We start from the raw sequence: 19,353 nt of genomic DNA, 5'->3' as shown, positions 1-19,353 counted from the left end.
CAAATTAAAACAAATTGAGACACATTATACAAGTACTAAAAATAGAGTAGTTAAAACTAGCCAACTAAAATAAACATCAGTAGTAACAATGAAGTCCACTAAGAGCCTGGGCAAATAACCAGGTTTTCAGCTGCTGTTGAAAGGTTAAAAGAGTTGGTGCCAATTGTATTTCACAAGGAAAGTGTTGTATGTATTAAAGTTCTGTTACATCTGTGAGCATACCTTTATAACAGCTGGCTACAGCCCTACAACAACACGAGTACTACTACTACTACTACTACAACAACAACAACACTACTACCGTATAACAAAAATGCTAAGTAGTGTAGTATTTGTGTTGTCACTGAAAGTTTGTCAAATGAAGCTAACCTAAGGCTTCCAAATTCCAAATGTGTTCTACCACTTAGCTGTAGTACTTTCTCATCCTATAAATGATCAAGCAGGTTTGTCTGTTTTTCATTGGGTTTCATTTTTGAACCCAACAAAGGCTGAAATGTGTATTCAGATTTACAGGTTTTTGTCTTCTTTCCTTTAGGGACTGATGAAGAAATTCATCCGGTGTTCTACGCGAGTTACTGTAGGGACTATCAAGAAGTTTCTAAGTTTAAAATTAAAGCTTCCAAGTTCTTATGAGGTATGATAGACAACAAGCCAAAGATTTTACACACCTTCCTGTGATTAAGTTAAATGGACATATCATGTCAGGCTTCAGATGTACAAATATTGTTTGGCTTTAATGTCAAACATGCACTGCAATATTAATAATCCAACCCTTTCCAAATTTACTAAGATGCCGGTCACACTGAGTTCAGTGTACTCCGGTGTAAGTGTGCATGGGATTGCAGTTTTAGTGTCATAATCGAGGGTAAAGCCTACCTTTTACTGACGATTATTATTCACTGAGAAATCAGCATTAATGTGACCCCAGTGAAAAATGCTACTAACTGCATAAACATTTCCTCGGTGAAAGTGCTACTTCATCTGAAAATGGTATTTGTTCCTAACTCTGAGATATAGATGGGTGTTATTACAGGAAGTTTTGTCTCACTCAGACAATGAGACATTAATAATCCAGCCTTCAGCTCTAATTGGTGAAAGCAGCTGTAGCAGTAAAGCAGGTTCTATAACCATAAATGCCAACAAATTGAACATTGGCATTTTGGGCCATAAATAGTGATTTGAAGAGGGAGCATAGCACTGTGGATACAGCACATGGCTGCATTCATTAAGTTCCAAGTTCAGTTTCTTCCACCTCCAGTTTGTTGTTTTTCTAAGATCACGTGGAAGGCCTTGGCCTAAAACTTTGGAGAACTGTTGCATATTTAAGCTGCCCATGGTGGACCAGATGGACAAATACTGTAGTTTGGTATAAGGCAGTTTCCTGTACTTGTATGCTAAATCATTCTTTGCCTTACTTTATGATCAGACTGGCTGCCCCTCCCTTTTCTTTTTTCTTAAGCAGCATATGCAAATTTATTTGTACATTCTCCACCTTACTTTTTAAAAAAATCACAATCATGTAGCTTTCCTATGCTCACTAAAAGCCCTTTACTAATCTGATAATGGAATCAAATGGACTCCCAAGTAAATCATGGTTTAAAAACACTGCAATTTGATGTGCCACAACCCAAGCTGCTTTTCTAGTTTGTCTAATTGTCGGTGGCATGTATAGATGCTGGGTCTTCTGTCTGGATTGAAAGTGAAAATATATGTGGACTTGTAAAAAGATCTTTCTGGATCAGGGCCATTTCGTTTGTATTTTGTTCAGTTAAACAATGATCAATATCATTATGTTGCACTAGGATAAAATGCTCTCTCTTATATTCCCTATCATTTCCTCTTATATACTAATCAGTTTTAGGAAACATTGCAAGAGTTTAAAGGAAATTGGCATTTTTATGTTTGTGTTTTTTACTCCTAAGGTTATTTTGTGATTTACAGTACTTCCCTTTTCCTTTTCTTTCTAAGCTGGATGTACTATGCAATGGGGAGATCATGGGGAAAGATCACACTATGGAATTCATCTATATGACAAGATGGAGACTACGAGGCGAAAATGTAAATAAAATGAGAAATAACTCTAATCATTTCTTTTGTGCATATATAGCTTATTTGCTATCTTAAGTTTCTAAATTTATGTTTAGAAGCCTCAACAGGCTTATTAATAACTATTTTAAAATCCATTGCTGGCTTCCAATAGTCCATGATTTCCCAAATTTTATGATACAGTGGCATGATAACTGGTGGTTATTCCAAACCAGCACCACCTTGGCTGCCTCGGCACAGAGTGTAAACAAAGAAACCAGTTGGCAGCAGCCACTTCTTGCTGGGAACTAAGGTAAAAATTAAGACATGGAGTCCAGGGATAAGGGGGCCTTGCAGCCTAGGAATGTATTTGTCAGTGAAAAGTACAGAAAACAAAGCTTCTTGGTGCCAAGTGGATACAAAAAACAAAAGAGAAATAGTTCTGGGGAAATTGGGAGGGTGCTTGAACATTTATCATAAAGAGAGCTAGTAGTTAGATAGCTGCCTCAGGAGTAGTAGCTTCCTCACAAAGTACCATTTCAAAAAGATGAGCACTTGACATGGGTACCATTAGTACCATCTATTATATTACTGTATTCAGACAGGCTGAGAAATGATTAAGTGCAAGAATATTTAAGGACTCTCAGATTTGGAAAGGAATTCACTCACATTGCTAAAAGTGATGACTTCAGAAAGATAATTAAAAAAATTTAATCCCTGGTTATGTTTTGTAATCATTTACTGTACATAGATAGAAATAGTCCTTTAGACTAGTAGCACTTTTAAAACATGGCTTATACGAGTTTAATGCTTAGTATGAGCACATAAGAGCTTGCACAATAGATCTTTCCCTTTCCCTTTCCCTTTCCCTTTCCCTTTCCCTTTCCCTTTCCCTTTCCTTGCAGTGCCCCTACTGGAACTGTAAATAGCTGCATAAGTGGAGGGGAGGGATGCACAGTATCAGATTAGAAAAACTTGCACCATGGAGATGCTTTTTGGGGGAGCAGAGGAAGGAAAAGGTCAATTGCATGAGCTTGTCATACACTCACACAGTGTTGTATACAACCCTATTCATCTACTGAATATGAAATAATGGGTGGGGGGATTATATATTTTCCATTCTAAGTGAATGCTAAATTAGTCACAACTAAGAAACTACGATATTTGCATATCTTATAGCCTTAGGTAGCCCTTTTCTTAATTCCAGTTTGTGCCTTAAGCCCTCCAAGTTAAGTTGAAAGCACTTTCACTCATTCAAGGAGAAAGTTCTTAAGTCCCTCTCGTTGCATCTGCACCCTTTGCTGCACAAATCCTGAAAAGAGTTGAGGATCCTTCAAGAACACTCCCAACTCTCTGCAGGCAGTTCTGAAAGAGTGGGGAAGCTGTAGACCAGGAGGCAGGGAGAGGGAGCAGTGGAGGACACCTCTGTGTAAGCAGAAGTGCTTTTTATTCCCCTTGTACAATGGGGTCTTCAGATCAGTCCCTAGTAATTTCCACATTGCTCCCTTTATAGTTGTTTTGATTATAAAATGAATATGCCTACTAATAAAATTGGTCCAGTACAAGTTATACGTTTTGCTGTTAATCTCTGATAGCAATGCAATACCTGTCTTAATTGTAAAATAATTAAATTCTCAAATATGAAACAAAATTATATATGAGATGACTGATAATCCATGTCCAGTTGTGGATGCCTCTTATCTGATCAGAAACTCGTCTCCTTCGCAGTTTCGGTGTCAGAACTGCTCATCTTCGCAAGTCTGCTCACAGGATGGCTCTTTTTATCAGGTAAGAGGCACTCCCGACTGTACACATTATAGTCATTAAGATTACATTAACACAACCATTGTTAATGAAGCCAGTGGGTGGCGGGTATCCTTTTAATTCCATATAAGAAAGTCTCTCAAGACCAAAATAAGTCTCAGGTGCTTTCAAAAGGTCATGCAGATTAATTTTTTTAATGCATGTAATAATATTTATTCATTAATTTGTTTATGAACTTTGTATCCTACTTTTCTGTTCACATACCCAAGGCACATATCAAAGATAGAAATAGTGTAAAACAGTGACACTAAGGCTATAGTCCTAAGTCCTGATTAGTACTGCTGTAGGACCTTATGAGGGACGCGGGTGGCGCTGTGGGTTAAACCACAGAGCCTAGGGCTTGCCAATCAGAAGGTTGGTGGTTTGAATCCCCGCGACGGGGTGAGCTCCCGTTACTTGGTCCCAGCTCCTGCCAATCTAGCAATTCGAAAGCACCTCAAAGTGCAAGTAGATAAATAGGTACAGCTACAGCGGGAAGGTAAACAGCGTTTCCGTGTGCTGCTCTGGTTCACCAGAAGCGGCTTTGTCATGCTGGCCACATGACCTGGAAGCTGTACGCCGGCTCCCTTGGCCAATAAAGTGAGATGAATGCCGCAACCCCAGAGTCAGTCATGAGTGGACCTAATGGTCAGGAGTCCCTTTACCTTTTCCTTTAGGACCTTAGAATCCAGTGGGCATACCCACCCATTGGCCTCTTCCTATGGGGGTGCAGGGAGCTCCCCCACCACAGAAGCCCCTGCTGCAGCTATGGATCTGCTGGATCAGACCCAGTCTGTTCTGCCAGCCTGCAGCTGGTGCAACCCAACAAAAGGGAAAGAAGTGAATGTCTCTGCCCCTACCTCCTGCCCTGGCCATTATAAGTTAAAGAACATTGAGGTGGCTCTGCCGTTCTGTTTACCACACTGACCCCTGGCCAGAGTTAGGATTACTTTGCTTATAGATATATAAACATAAGTATCCTAAGAAAACTTCAGAGATATGTTATAACAATTGAGGGCTGGCTTCTCCCTGTACTGCTGGCACCTGATGTTGACCGGCTGCCACATAGATGGGAGTTAGAAGTTTACCGTATATTTAGCCCCTCTATCTGCTGTGAGTGTTGATGCTTCCAGTACCAGCAGCCTTGGCGACTCCCTCTGGTGCTGTTTAATTGTTTGTGTATGATTTAAACACTTTTAATTGTTAGGATACATGGAGACTAGCAGTGAATGTTTCATAGCCGTGTTTCGTTAAGACAATTGGGAAAAGAACACACCCCTGTATATATATATTTAGAGAGAGAGAGAGAGAGAGAGAGAGAGAGAGAGAGAGAGAGAGAATTCAGTACCGAGATGACAATCAAACTTCTGATAAAATAATCCAATTCCTTAGCTTTTTGTAAAATAGTAAGCCAAAACGATAGGCCAAATGTCACAAGGTGATTTGCCCTCCTATGGCCCTGCTTGCTCAAGTAATGTTACATGTAACTAAAACTGCATTCTCATGCAGCAATGGGATGATCCCTGAAATGCCTAAAAACAGGGCCGGCACGTCCCATTTTGCCGCCAGAGGCAAAAGGGGAAGTGCTGCCACTGCACTGCCCGCCCCACCTCCTCTACTGCTGGCACCAGCACTGATTTCTGTTGAGATTTCACTGAAGTCTCGCGAGATCTTACCAGAAATCTTGGGGGCGCTGCCTCAGGGACTTTTACCACCTAAGGTGGCTGCTTCACCCTCCCCACAGGTGAGCTGGGCCTGCCTTTCGCCACCCAAGATGGTGTTTGATAGTTTAATTTATGTTAATAGTTTATTTAGCTGTTTAGGACTTCATGGGATTTCAGCCTAAGATTTCAAAGCAATTTAGGAATAGCATTAGAATAATGGCCTAATTTTATTTTTGTGCAGTAAAATTTCTTGTGCAGTAAAGGAAGGAGAGTTTTATCCAGGGTGGCGTACATGATGGTCCTCCCACCAATTTTGCCTTCACTTATGTTAAGCTGAACTGTAGTGAGTGGCACAAGGACCCCCAGTGTATTTAGCTTCCTCCTGCTCTCTGGAACATGTGATGAATCCCAGTAAGGCCCCCAGCAGCAGATTTGCCAGGTTCACTGCTTCAAAGCAGGCCCAAAGAAACAGACTGGAGATGACATTTGCATAGGGGCTGCTTTGAAAGACTATACAGAGGGAAATAATGGGCTCAGGTCAGTCTAGAAATTAGGCAATGTATTGTCTGATTTGGGGAGAAATACCTCATCTCCAAGGCAGCCTGACATGACATGGGAAGAGCTAGCCCAACGTTTTAATTTACAGAGCCCCTCCTTTTCGTTTGGTTTCTTTAATGTGTATAAGTTGATGAGTAAAATATTTTGATGCATTTTAAATGATTCTACTGCATATGTGCTTATGTCTACCTGCTGTCATTGTTCTGTTTTCATTGTGGTTCTAGTCTTACCCCATGGTACTCCAGTATCGACCCAGAATTGACTTCGGTTAGACCAAAGGGCCAGAACCCACTGAGATTGAACCTGCACTATATTTACCCATCGACAGATTGCACAATGAATGGACGTGCCTGGATTTGGGGGGTGGGGGTGGGAAAACAAGATCAGAATTCCAGCATGCAGATATGGACTTTTTCTTCAGCTGATCAACTATCTTTCCCCCGTAATCCAAGTGCCATTCTCCTACTGAAACATTCATAAGATGTTTGTGACATCAGAGTTTGCGAGTCATAGCCAAATAGTTAAATGTATAGTCTGAATCTCTGGAATACTTGCTTTGCCTGTTAGAAACCTTCCTTGGTCCATAACATTGATTACATCGGCAGAGATGGCCATCGGCTCTTTCACATGTGGTGTTGCTGTTCGTTTGTTTTTCCCCACATTAACTATCTTACTGAAAAATGTTGTTTGAAAGTACTGTATAAAAAGGTTAAATATGCCTTTACATTTTTTGTATATAATACATGTTTTAGAAATGTGGTTGTTGTGCCACTAACGTTTTCACATTCAGTTCCCCATAGGTCCAGGTAGCTAACTCGTTAGAATACAGCAGTCTCTTTGCAGAATTCGAAATTTTAGATTTTGTGTCAGATAAGTTAAATGCGACCGTTTGTATTGAATTGAAATGGTATAACGTCTCATATCCTTTCAGCAGTGTATATAACTTAACCTAGAGTTTTAAATTGCAGAAATAGCAAATCTGTAAACATGCAGCAGGTAAGGTTATTTTGTCTTTTTAAAAGTCTATTACATAATATTTTTTTAAATAAAAGAAGAAACAGGAAGTGTCATAAACTGTAATATGAAAAATGTTAGGTATTTTTTGAAACTGTTGGTGTTGCAGGCTTCCCTTTTCAGATTTCCTTGAAGGCAATGTGGGAAAGAGGTAGTTTTGAAATTGGTGGTCTTAAGTGTGCTAGATTAGGTCCACTGCACCTAAATATAGGTCTGTATTATTTTAGTATATTCAGTAACACATCAACATGTTGTAAAATGTTAATGGCATTTCAACCACATTTTCGGGTTACAGTATCTGGAATCTAAAAGCTATAGTAGAACTGGTTGTAACACCTGAAACAGAAGCAGATTTAACACGATTGACAAAGCTACCTGACCAAAACCCACTGACTGTTCGAGGGAGGGGGGGGGGTTTCCCCTGACAAGCGGTAGTGTTACAAAAATACTAATGGCTGCCTTAGGTATCGCATGTGCATTCTTCCTTGTTTAAAAATGTTGTGCTTTGTTTATGGATATCATTACAAAGCTAGTAACATATTGTTATTTTGTTTCCTGTCTTCCATTACCATTGCACAGTTAAAAGCCAAAACGATACAGCTGAATGATCTGTAGAAGTTTTAATAAACAGAGTTATTTGTAGAGTAAACGGCACACTACAAGTAACTACATTCACTTTCGAATGCTATGATGTAATTAATTCACTTCAGGAAAATACGGCAGTACAAATACCACAGCCCTAGGATGTAAAAGTAGGAAGTAGATGATGAAATACTGTAGGCTGTCATTTCTGTGCCCCACAACGTGATCAGCGGTGTGTCAGGCACAACAGAGCAGATGGGAGGAAAAAGGACTAGCTGGACTAAAGCCCATGCTGGCTTCCTCTAACTTATACTTGATGACAGTGTCAATAACTATCACCTGTTAAATGCTCTGGGCATGGTGCAGGAGTACCACTTGCATACACTCCTATTTTGGGTGCAGAGAGCTTGCACCTGCCTAACGCCCCCACCCCCACCCCCTTTCAACAGTTTGGCCTGCCACTCATGCCATATCAAAAACTGATTTTCTAATTCACTTCTGTTTCCAAAGCAGTTGTTTCACTGTATGTGAGCTTGCTGCTTGAGAAGAACGAGTCCACGGCTTCTTTAAGCTCTTGGAACTAGTTATCTGGATCTTAGCCAGATATTTTTTTACACACACAGGTTAACATCTAGCAGTGGATCTAATTACATTATATAAGCCTACTTCTGTGTATAGGTTAGTATTTTAGGATGTGGCAAATTCCCCCTTTGCACTGTGTTTCACTAGAATGATTTTGGACATTACCTGGAAGGGCAGGGGGAGGGAAAAGTTAGTGAGTTGATTTGTGTATCTGTTTGCATAGTGCTAGATGACGCCCGAAGCAATAGCTCCTGCATCTTCCTTTGGGTGCAGATCCAGAATGTGTGTACTTTGCCATGGAGAGGATGTGGGAGTCACCACTTTCCCCCAAAGTGTTCCCCATATGTAACCCAAAAGCTTGGAAAGAGATGCATAGACCATAATCTTCAGCTCTTTTAGGTAACATCCAAAGATGCCCTGAAAAATCTGTCAGTGCAGATCAGTTGTATGCACAGTGGCTTGATTTAAGTTACCGGTACTGAAATTGTTGCCATTTAAGATCTGAAGGATCTTCCAATAGCAACAAATACGGATTTATTTTCTTCATCAGTGCTCTGCCAACTTGAGCATTGTTAAAAATTCCCACAGTCCCACAAACAAAAGACTTTCTGATTTTCACAAATGGAGTATGTGCAACTTATTTCTGAACTATTTTTTGGTTTCCTGTGCAAAATGAGCTGTTAAATCCTTCCTTTGATTCATGGAGGTAAATGTAATGTTTCAAAACTTCATTCCAACTGACTTAAAATACATTCTCAAAGTAATCTATTTTTTTTCTTCTAAATCTTCAGAAGCCTAACAATTATAAACCTTGTGTAATTATGTTGTACACTGGCAGAAAATTTGCTTTTTCCTGTAGAGAAAGGACCATATAAAAACAATAATTTGGGGTCAGGCTACAAACATTTTCTACATCAATTTCAGGAGCATCTCATATGTTTAGGGCTGGGAACCAACATCTAGTTCATCTTATTTATTTATTTATTTATTTGCATTTCGTTTTTAAATAGCATAACCTTGATTAATGGGATCAAATATTTTCCACTTGAAGAAAAAGCATGGAAATCCAAGACAGACTTGTGAGCTGTGAAACTAAGAGCCTTAAAATGTTTCTTGCACATGTAACCTCTTTGTGGCTTATACCATTGCATTTCTGGTTCAGCTGAATAGTGCCTCTACAGAGTTGGTTGGGTAATTGTAGGAAGGACCACCAAGTGTAGTCATCTTCTATACAACTTTCTAACTTCTTAGTTCACTGACGATTCTACCCATTTGTTCATCTGGTCACCCCTAAAATATATTTAATGGTGTACCAAGAACAAATTAAATATGAAATATCAATAGAGCATGATCACAGGCTTCTTGTGTCAGAGAAACATTGCATAAATGAAGATGACCATGCACACAGAGATATCCATAGCCAAACTAACTGGGGGTTAAAAAATAATAAAATCAAACCTGACAATGGCTTCACTGTTTGCTCACTTCCTATAAGCCTAGTATGTGCTGAGGATTCTCATTCCAAGCCATATTTTCTATTGGGAGAGTTCATACCTCAGCAATAAAGCACATGATTTACACGCAGAAGGTCTCATATGACATCTTCAGTTAAAATTAGGATAGAAAAGACTGCTTCCTGGAGAGTAGCTGAGAGAAAAGAGTGGACAATACTGTACTGGGCTTGATGGGTAAATAGTCTAGCCAGCTTCCTCTGTTCTGTGAAAGAGAATCGCTCCATGGACATTGTAGCTGTTTCCCGTGTGCAGGCTGGGCATTTTCTTTTCACAGAAGAAATGGAAAGCTTTTAATCTCTCCCTGGGCATTTGAAACTACTGTTCTGCATGCCCAGCCCAAAGAATTGTAACACTGCTGTGCCCACAAGTAAGCAGTAAATAGTATACAAGCTTAGGGCATAAAGGGATCCCTATAGGATAAGACATGAGGTTACATACGTAGATTGTTTTTGCAGGACTGAAGCAATGCTACAGTTTTAGATTCATCTCTTGCACAGAAATAAAGGTTCTGCCTGGTTTCTCGTCCCTCGAACGAAATTTCAACTAGCTAGTAATGTGTATTTTTTGAAGGTTTCATGCCAAATGATTTACTTTCTTTTTCTTCTTTGCTGGCATTCAATCTCAAATGCCTATATAATGCAATACTGTTAAATTAGAATAAACTATGTAGTGTAAACACACAGAGTTTTCCTAGATTAAAACCCCCAGTTTTCCCAGATTAAAATGGTAATTCAAGTTGTTCACACAAAACTGCTTTAAAGATTGCATGGGAATGGTCCTCTTCTACAGTTTAGGATAGACGTGTGTGCTGCTTCTGGACAATTGAAATATAAAGTACAGTATACATTTTCATGGCTGTTCTTGACTCTTGACAAAGTTAAGTGTTAGGCTGAATGTGCTAAGTGACACTCTGCTTTTCTTGTGGCATCTTTTATGCAAACCAGTGTGTGATAAGAAGAGAAGGGCATTTCTGCTTTATACGTATTTCCCAAGGTCAATGAGTGATAAGCAAGCAGGATTAGTAATTTGAGAGAGAGAGACCAATAAATATTCCCAGAATGCTTAGTTATCTTTGTAAAAGATGACACAAAAACACACGGGGCTTATTTCCCCTATGAATGGAATTTCTGCATTTATTTTATTTTATTTTATTTTATTGGCAAGGGGTTCATATTTAATGATGATCTTAGATGCTGGAGAGTGCCTGAAGGTCTCTGTTGCTTTAAAATTGGTCCTAAGAAATGCTCACTTACAAAAAAGGTACAAAGGCTTTTGCTTCAGTGCTGGTGGCTCTGCTATACCTGGCCTATGAACCAAAAACTGTGCCCTGTCAATCTTGTAAATCTGCAAAGCACAAAATACTGATCAAACTAATTTCATTCAGCCTTTTAAAAATAGCTTTGAGGTTTAGTTACACAACCCTTAGCCAGAAAGAATAGGCCTGGAGTATGTGACAAGGTACCGGTATTAAAATCCATTTTACAGATATTTGTAGTATTTTTGTTTGTTTGTTTGTTTTAGCAGAGAACATTGCTTTCAATCATGTCTGTTCTGTGGGTTAGCAAATAAGGCAACACTGTGTTATGCATTATACACAACATAGTCCATTTTGATACATCTTTTCAAAGTAGTTTTAACTTTAAAAAAAATACTGAACTTTAAAACTTGTCTACAAAATTATATTTGCTTTCTAGACTAGAAAATAAAAATACATAGATTAGCCTACCACATTACAGTCAGCCATTGAAAAGAGAAACTGTGTGGCATTAAAAAATAATAATCCAGGTAACTTCTTGAGGGCTGTATTCCTGTACACACTTACTTCTGGGTCAGCCTGCATAGGATGGACTATAAGTGTCCTTGCATAAGATGTGAGCTGCTTCCACCTGGCAGTTTATTGTGGATATAGTGCTGCTCATGTATGCAAGTTTTGTGGAGTGTCCACACAACATCCTTATCAAAATGTCATCCCATGATATTTTCCCTTTTAATCTGGATTTGCTGTTTTCGCAGAAAATCTGATAAGTAAAGAAAAACCCCGCAGAAACAGTTAAATCTGTATTAAATTGGGAGGCAGGGAAGGATATGGGTTGGCATTTTGTTGAGGAAGATCTGGAGACGCAGCAACAGATTTGCATCAATGAGCAGCACCAAGTCTAAAATAAACTGCCTTGAGAATCACAAGTGGTAGGGACCAGAGAAGAGAGAGATTAGTTGTTATTCTTCTAAACTTCTTTGTATGTAGTTGGTGGTTAAATCGGTACTCTAACGGCTCTTGCAGTATGTAGAGAACTACCGGTAATTGCATAATATCCCATTGTTAATTTTCTTTTCAAGTATGAACTATTTTAAGCCTTTTCTTTTTCTGTGTCAAAAGTGGTAACATAATAAACCTTTTTGTGGTTGTAAAGTTTAGCTTATGAATCATTCAAATTGAAGTGAAAAAAAAAATCCAGGTCATTATTAATGACAGACTATCCTATTTAGGAATAAATGTATTTTTGTAAAGGAAGTGCACTTGTAAATATTTACTCTGTTATCTGTTATCTGATATCTATGTTTTGTTTTGTTTTGTTTGGGGGGGGGAAATGCCTCTTAGGGGGTCGCCTAAATATTTTTAGGTTTGTGCTAAAATGGATTTCCTTTGCATTTGTGGCATGTTCATTCTGTACATAGCTGAATAGTTACAACTGGGCTAAGCACGTTTTATATCTGGACTTAGCTAAGTATGTCTTGAGTATGCCACAGAGTCTTTCATTAAATCTGCCTGAAAGCAGAATATGCATTGGTGCTGTGTTTCCATCATTGATATTAGCTCCCTTCTGCCTTACAGCATTCCTACCATTGTCATCATGTTATAACAAACTTCTGGATTAATTAACTGTGACAGTCACACTCCAGATTGAGGTATCACTGGCTGCTTACTTTCTGTTTGCAGTTTATAATAGGATTGTGAGCTTTGGGTATCAAAAGTGGTGAGCCAGGAGACAGAGGACCCCTCCAGATGACCTCTTTATTGAGCATTCATCCCGCAGCAGTTAGATCAGGCCCTCCAGATGTTTTGGCCTACAACTCCCATGATCCCTAGCTAACAGGACTAGTGGTTGGGGAAGATGGGAATTGTAGTCCAAAACATCTGGAGGGCCGAAGTTTGGGGATGCCTGAGTTAGATTATATCTGGTCTTCACTGAACATTTGTAGTGATTTGTCTGCATTCGTCCTACTTTGCTTGTTGGTCATCTACCTGTCAACTGTTCATCTCAGACTTTTCAATGTTCTTCCTGGTCACTTTCCTAACCACAAAAGTCCATTTTGTTTTAAAAGTGGGCTTGCTGTAGTAGGGGAACAGAGCACCTCAGTCTGCTTCCATTGCTCACGCCTGGAGTTTTGGTATGCACTTTAATCTTTCCCACATATCCCTGACAGTGTGGAGGCACGCAGAGCAAGAGCAAGTAAGGCCAAGACTAAAACAAACAAACAAAACTCCTTGTGAGTTAGGGCAGAGCTTGGACTCAGGGCAAGATGGCAGAGATTGAAGCTGGTGGGTCATGATGAGTGGAGGCTGGCAAGCTCTGAAGTCAGCTGGCTATTTAGCCCCCAATCCTGATTATTTTAACAGAAGACCGTTTTACCTCTTGGCCCAATAAAAGGCTGGCTGCTTGGCAACCAGGTTATAAAACACGTTCTCATATCCAGTCAATATTTCAGTGAACTGGGGTGGGGGCAGGGACAAATGATCCAAATATATATTTTTCTAGTGCAGGTGGGTTGTATACCTGCATATTTTGAAAAGCTGTTCCCTAGGAAACTGCTGTAGGAACACAGAAAAGGTTTCAGCTGCAATTCTTGAACGATTAATACAAAGCGAAGAGGGGGGGTTGCTGTATGAAAAGAATTGAGATGGGGAAGGTACTTAAGCTATAAGGCTAGAGTTAGCCATTGGAAATTGTGCAGTAGCTGGAATTTAGTCCTTTTAAAATCTTATCTTTTTGAGCCAATCAAAATAAATAAATTACTACGCTATAGGATGAAGGTGGACGTCAACAACCCTGGAACTCAGGCTTGTGGTCAGATTCTGATAACTTTAATTCTGAGATGTTGCCTGAGCTGAATCCCTTTAGAATAGCAGAACTCCATGACGTTGCATATAATCTCTTTGATGGAAATGCTGTATAGTATATCTGAACACATGTGGCTGACCCAGTTTCTACTTTCACTCTTGAATGCTTTAACTGATTGTTAATCTTTATTGTTTTGTCTGTTTTCCCTGAGAATTCTTAGTTCTCAACCACTATGCCAGAGAATTTGTTAATGACTTTTAATGTTGTGACATTATGACCTCCAGTTACTTTCCCTGAGCTGGATTACAGCCTGCAAAACACATGCCTGCCCGAAAAACAATGGCTGCCATTAAAGCTACCTGAGGCAAGGTGTAGATGTTGCATTCTATTATGATCAATGTTTTTGGTGGCTGCTTGTCGTTTTGAAGTCTGATTTGTATCAGAAGGCAATACCAGTAAAAGCCACAGCAGCATGTGCACATTATATAAACTTGGCTGAATAAATGTGTTATTAATCAGCCGGGGTGGGGTGGGGCAGGGAGTGTACAAAGAGTACTAGCCCACACAAATTTGCACTAGTCCACTTATCCACAACTTATTATGTAAGTATGTAGATGGATTAAGGAAGAATGAATGAACCAAAACTCCTCAAATTTAGTGAATGTTCCCTTTCTAGCATGCCCGCAGGTGGTTCATACTTGCAATGGGCAATCAGATTAGTAGCCGTTTAAAAGCCCTGTCATGAATTATATTACATGTTACTTACCCATTTTAATAATGGAGATAATGGTTCAAAGTTTGTGTTAAATGCTAATATCGAGGATGTTCACAGCACTATTGTAAGCTGCTGATGGAAACCACATCTTGTACGGCCCATATGCTGCAATATGCTTCTGGCCCAGTTGGCTAAAATCCTATAAATAAATATCAAGTTGGGCAAGTTGTATAGCTCCTTTGCTTGTTAGCCCTGAATTGCTCCTTTCTGAAAGCAATAAATATATTCATGTTGTAACATCTGTTGTGCAGCCTACAGTAAGAGGCATTTTGTTGCACTTTTGTTTTCTATCTAATTTATTTTGTGCTATAAAAAGAATTATTTGGTTCATCTGAAAATTTGTCTCATTTGTAAAAGGCTTTGAATAAAAGTGTTCTCTGGCTTCAACTCACAACACACTAGCAACCATAACGACTTCACACCGACCATTAGAAAAACATCAAAATAAAGTTCAATTGAGTGGGATTTTGGATCATTGTGGCACTAAATCCACACCACCAGCGTTATGCCATTTGATTTCAATTCAAATAATATTTGCCCATTTGCCATATACTCATGCCTCCTCCTAGAATTAGGCTAGGATCCAAAGCATTTTTCAAAATACAAATCTTGTAGTTTACAAGAAACATCAAACTACATTTTTTAATGAAAAGCACAACAAAATGCCATAAATATCCTTCCTGCATGCCAGATGGTGATAAAATGCTCTGTTGGGAGAGGCAGAGTAAGATCCAGCTGGGAAACACTCTGATGTCTCCTTTTTTGTTTGTATTCCACCCTCTCCTGGAATCCTTTGCACAGGGCACTTAATGTCCTTGATAGGGGGTTGGGTGGGAGGGAAAGCCTCCTGAGTCAGACTAATGGCCCCTCTGCTCCAGCATCCTGTTCTCACAGTGGCCATCCAGATGCCTATGGGAAACCAAGCAGGACCAGAGCACTAGAACGCTTCCCCTTCCCGTAGCTCCTGGCATTCCGAAGCATTACTGCCTCTGACCATGATGCCGAGTGTAGTCATTGATAGCCTTATCCTCCATTAATTTGTCCATGCTTATCTGAAGAACATCCAAACATTTCATCTCTCACAAGGGCTTTTGGTCTGCTTTATACGTGGCATTTCCCGATGTAGAGATAATCAGTTTCTCAATCCATATACTAGCAGCAAAATAAATGCTCGTGCCAATTAAATCTTTTATTGCCTGTGTTTCATCAGAACAATTTTTCTGATTTAATCCTGATCTTGCCTCTGTGGCATTGGACAGGTACTGCACAATGTCTTTAGTATCTATCTGTCTATCTATCCATCCACCCACCCACCCAAGAAGTTTAAAGCAAAGGCTATTTCCTGCAAGGTGCTCAACTGTTGTCAACAAACGCCCTACTGCTATATGATCAGACCTGGCAAATGTACAAAGGCACTAGGGCCAGCCCATTCTGTTGCCTAAAACAAGTTGGCACCTCATATTTCGCATACAGAATCTGATGACAGGAGTAAGCCAGCAATAAGTTACACCAAGCAAGTTGGAGTTAATTATTAGTAAAAACAGGATCTGCACAGGAGTGTCAGGCCTAATCAGAAAACCAACTCATCTCTGGTATGTCTTGTCCCCATTAAGCAGCTGCTGAGGCTGAAGGTCCCTGCCTCCTCACAGCTGCCTAAGTCCCCTCCTCTCCAGGGTTTTCCCTAAGCAATCTGAGACTCTGTCTGCTGGAAGCTAAATTCTCCTCTGCCCTTTTCATGCCTCTCCTAGTTTTGGGAGACCACAGGGGAGGGGAACTATCACAGACTCTAAGCTCACTAAGACCTGTTCCCTCCTCAGCTTCCGAAACCTCCTCTTCCCAGTCTTCTCCCTCTGGCCACCCACCACTCTCCCACCACCAATCCCTGGGCTTTGAGACTTTTCCCCTTGGGGGTTCTCCAGCTGGTTCCTCCCATCATTCCTCTGCATCCAACCAGTCCATAACGTCTGATCACAATGTCAGCTGAGTCTTCTGGCAATGAGACATCACAGTTCAGTGCAGCAGGCGAAAGGGTGTAAGTCATGTGGCCTTAACAGCTCTTCCCTATCATAGAATCATAGAATTGTAGAGTTGGAAGGGACCCCCAGAGTCATCTAGTCCAACCCCCTGCAATGCAGTAACCTAATCTAAAGCACTCATGGCAGATTGCCACCCAACCTCTGCTTAAAAACCTCCAAGGAAGGTTTTTCTCACTGCTGCCCCTCATCCACCTCACTCTGCCTAATGTCCCTGTGTGGGGCATTTTTTTGTAAACATGCAAAAAAGAGGGTTTGCCTTTTCCTCTTAACTTTCAGTGCTAATTAAGCATTTGAATGTGTGACGATCACAAACATTTTTTAAAAGGTTTGTTAATCTCTACTCCTCCACATAGCTATATATACACATTGTTGTTATGTATTTTAATTTAGGAAATGACATCCCTTTGTATAAATAATTCCGAAAAGCTGGGGAAGAGTGTTTCTGAATGCAAGGATATTTTCTCTTCCTCTGTTATTTTAACGGGACGCATGCCAACCTTTTTATGAATTATGAATGCAGAAGGCTCCTTTCCAAATGAAGTTGCTGGATGCCTGCCATCCGAATGAGGCATTTGCCTGACAGAATGCCAGCACATTTTTTGTTGTTGTTTAAGTCAAAACTGAATGATTAAATCACTTTTTCCATCAAAGGGAAAATTCCATGGAAGGAAAAAGAGGGAAGCAAGCACATGAGCTGGTGCTCGAGAAAACGACCTGTAGCAGCGCCTAAAACAATTTGTTGTCTTCTGTCGTAACTGAGACAGATTTTAAAAAACCCAGGCAGATTACGATAAAATAACATTCAAAATAGCAATTGCTAACCGAGAGATAGGCACAGAAATATGCAAAAAATAATATCCTCAAAGTAAGTATGTAGTTAAACTTTACATACCGTAGGTATGTAGGAAGCTGCCATATACCAGATCAGACCCAAACAAGCCAAGCACAAAAGGAGCTTTTAAACGTTCTGCCTTTCTTGCATTTACCTTGCAGAATTTCAACCAGCTGGCCTTCAACCGCGTGTTAAATGTGTGTAAGATGCAATTGTACTGTACAGTCTAAGGAGGTGTTTAAAAGTAGCAGGATGGTGCACAATCACAGGGGAACAAGCAGAGAGCGTAAGGAGGAATGTGCTGTGGCTGCAGACTATTCAGTGTGCACATGTGGTTACAAGTCAGAGCAATCATGTAATAGTCTCTAGTTTTCCCTCACTGTATTGATATTCAAAATGCTCCCATGGCCCATGCAGAGAATGGCACATCTTAGAATGGCACATTTATTTTTAGCATGGAAAAGAGACATATTGGCGGATCAATTCAGCAGAGATATGCAACACAAATGGTCTTAAATAATACAGTAACAATCATATGCTTTCCCTGGAGAGAGATACCTCAAATGTATCCCAGATGCTTATAACTTCTTTATGTTGTTTTTTGTGGAGGTATCTTTACCTAGTTCTTCAGCAGACAAAAAGCCTCTTAAAGAGGAGCTTAGAAATATGGACAATAAGACAATCCCTGCTCTCAGGCTCACAATATAAAATACATGACAGAAAAGGGAAGGACACTGGGAAGGATGAGGAAAAAAGCAAACTTAGCCATTAGTTCTGCATTACAGAATTTTTGCTAATAGGAGTTCAAGAAGAGGAGGAACCAAAACCTGCCAGTCTCTCAGCCCAGCCAATAGATAGCAGAATCATCTCTCATTCTTCTGTAGCTTGGTGGAATGGCTTCAGGTAGATGACTATTGAGGGAGGAGCTGGATACATAGGATGTTGTTTACATATGCATTTATTTAAAGCATTTTACCCTGCTATTTAGCCGTTAAAGAGCAATTTACACATATCAATCATAAGAAGAAGATTAAAAAATATTTATTTGCATCAGCCACATGCCATAGCAAAGGAATCAAATACAATCAAATGCAAATATAGCTAGATGGTTGGCTATACAAAATGTATCAATAGTAAGTTGAAGCCAGTGCCCTGGGAAAAAACCATACCTAATAATATCATTCTTTCCCCAAGACCTGATGATGCTGTTGAAGACCTTCTTACCAGGACGGTGTTCTTCTTTCTCTCCTGCTGCCCTGCTTTCCTCTTTTCTCCATGCTATGGGTACAAGCCCTGTCCCTCATCTTAGTAAGCCCCCCTTTGGGCCTCGTATGGGTCAGGGCAGAGGGTGGCAATGAAGACATTTTCCTGTTTTCGTCCAAGGGTCAATTGTCAGGAGTGGGTGGAGCAATGAATATAAATTATACCTTTATATAAGTTAGCTTCACCCTCAAACATCCCTCTTTAGCTTCCACCCAGGAAAGCAAGAGGCATGAGCAGAGTTCAAGGACCGGGGCCCCAACTTGAATACTAATAATTTTTAAAATATTTTTAAAATTTATACCCTGCCCATTTGACTGGGTTGCTCCAGCCACTCTGGGCGGCTTCCAACACACACACAAAAGCATAACGTAACATCAAACATTAAAAGCTTCCTGAAAAATAATAATTGGGGGAGGACCATGTAAGCCCCACCCCGCATAGTCAATCACAAGACATGGTGTGCACATCATGTGTCCCCATCAACTTTGTGGGGGAGGCAGCCGCCTCAAATATTTTATATCAAGGACACATTTCAGCCAGCCAAAAAAGCTCAAGGATGTTAAGCAGGACCAGTGACGGGTGTGACCTGGGGAAAGTTATGAGGGCCACGACAGAGAGGTTTGGAGGGCCACATCCAGCCCTTG

At 40.1% G+C, this 19,353-nt stretch overlaps 1 protein-coding gene across 3 annotated transcripts in view; it reads left to right on the top strand.

Moving 5' to 3' along the window:
* PCGF5 (polycomb group ring finger 5) overlaps window positions 1-14,916 on the top strand; it is a 40,150-nt gene extending 25,234 nt beyond the window's left edge. For 2 of the 3 annotated variants that reach the window (XM_035137702.2, XM_060274867.1), the window contains exons 7-10: window positions 536-634; window positions 1,969-2,058; window positions 3,754-3,813; window positions 6,275-14,916. In XM_035137702.2, coding sequence (XP_034993593.1) covers window positions 536-634; window positions 1,969-2,058; window positions 3,754-3,813; window positions 6,275-6,322 — 297 coding nt within the window. In that variant the 3' untranslated portion in view covers window positions 6,323-14,916. The remainder of the gene's footprint in view (window positions 1-535; window positions 635-1,968; window positions 2,059-3,753; window positions 3,814-6,274) is intronic. The other variant, XM_060274868.1, reaches the window with a different exon arrangement.
* The last annotated feature ends 4,437 nt before the right edge of the window (window positions 14,917-19,353 follow it).

Source organism: Zootoca vivipara, chromosome 5 (assembly GCF_963506605.1).
Source record: "Zootoca vivipara chromosome 5, rZooViv1.1, whole genome shotgun sequence".
NCBI lineage: Eukaryota > Metazoa > Chordata > Lepidosauria > Squamata > Lacertidae > Zootoca > Zootoca vivipara.
The sequence above is the reverse complement of the archived record's forward strand: the minus strand, read 5'-3'. Positions and strand labels throughout refer to the sequence as shown.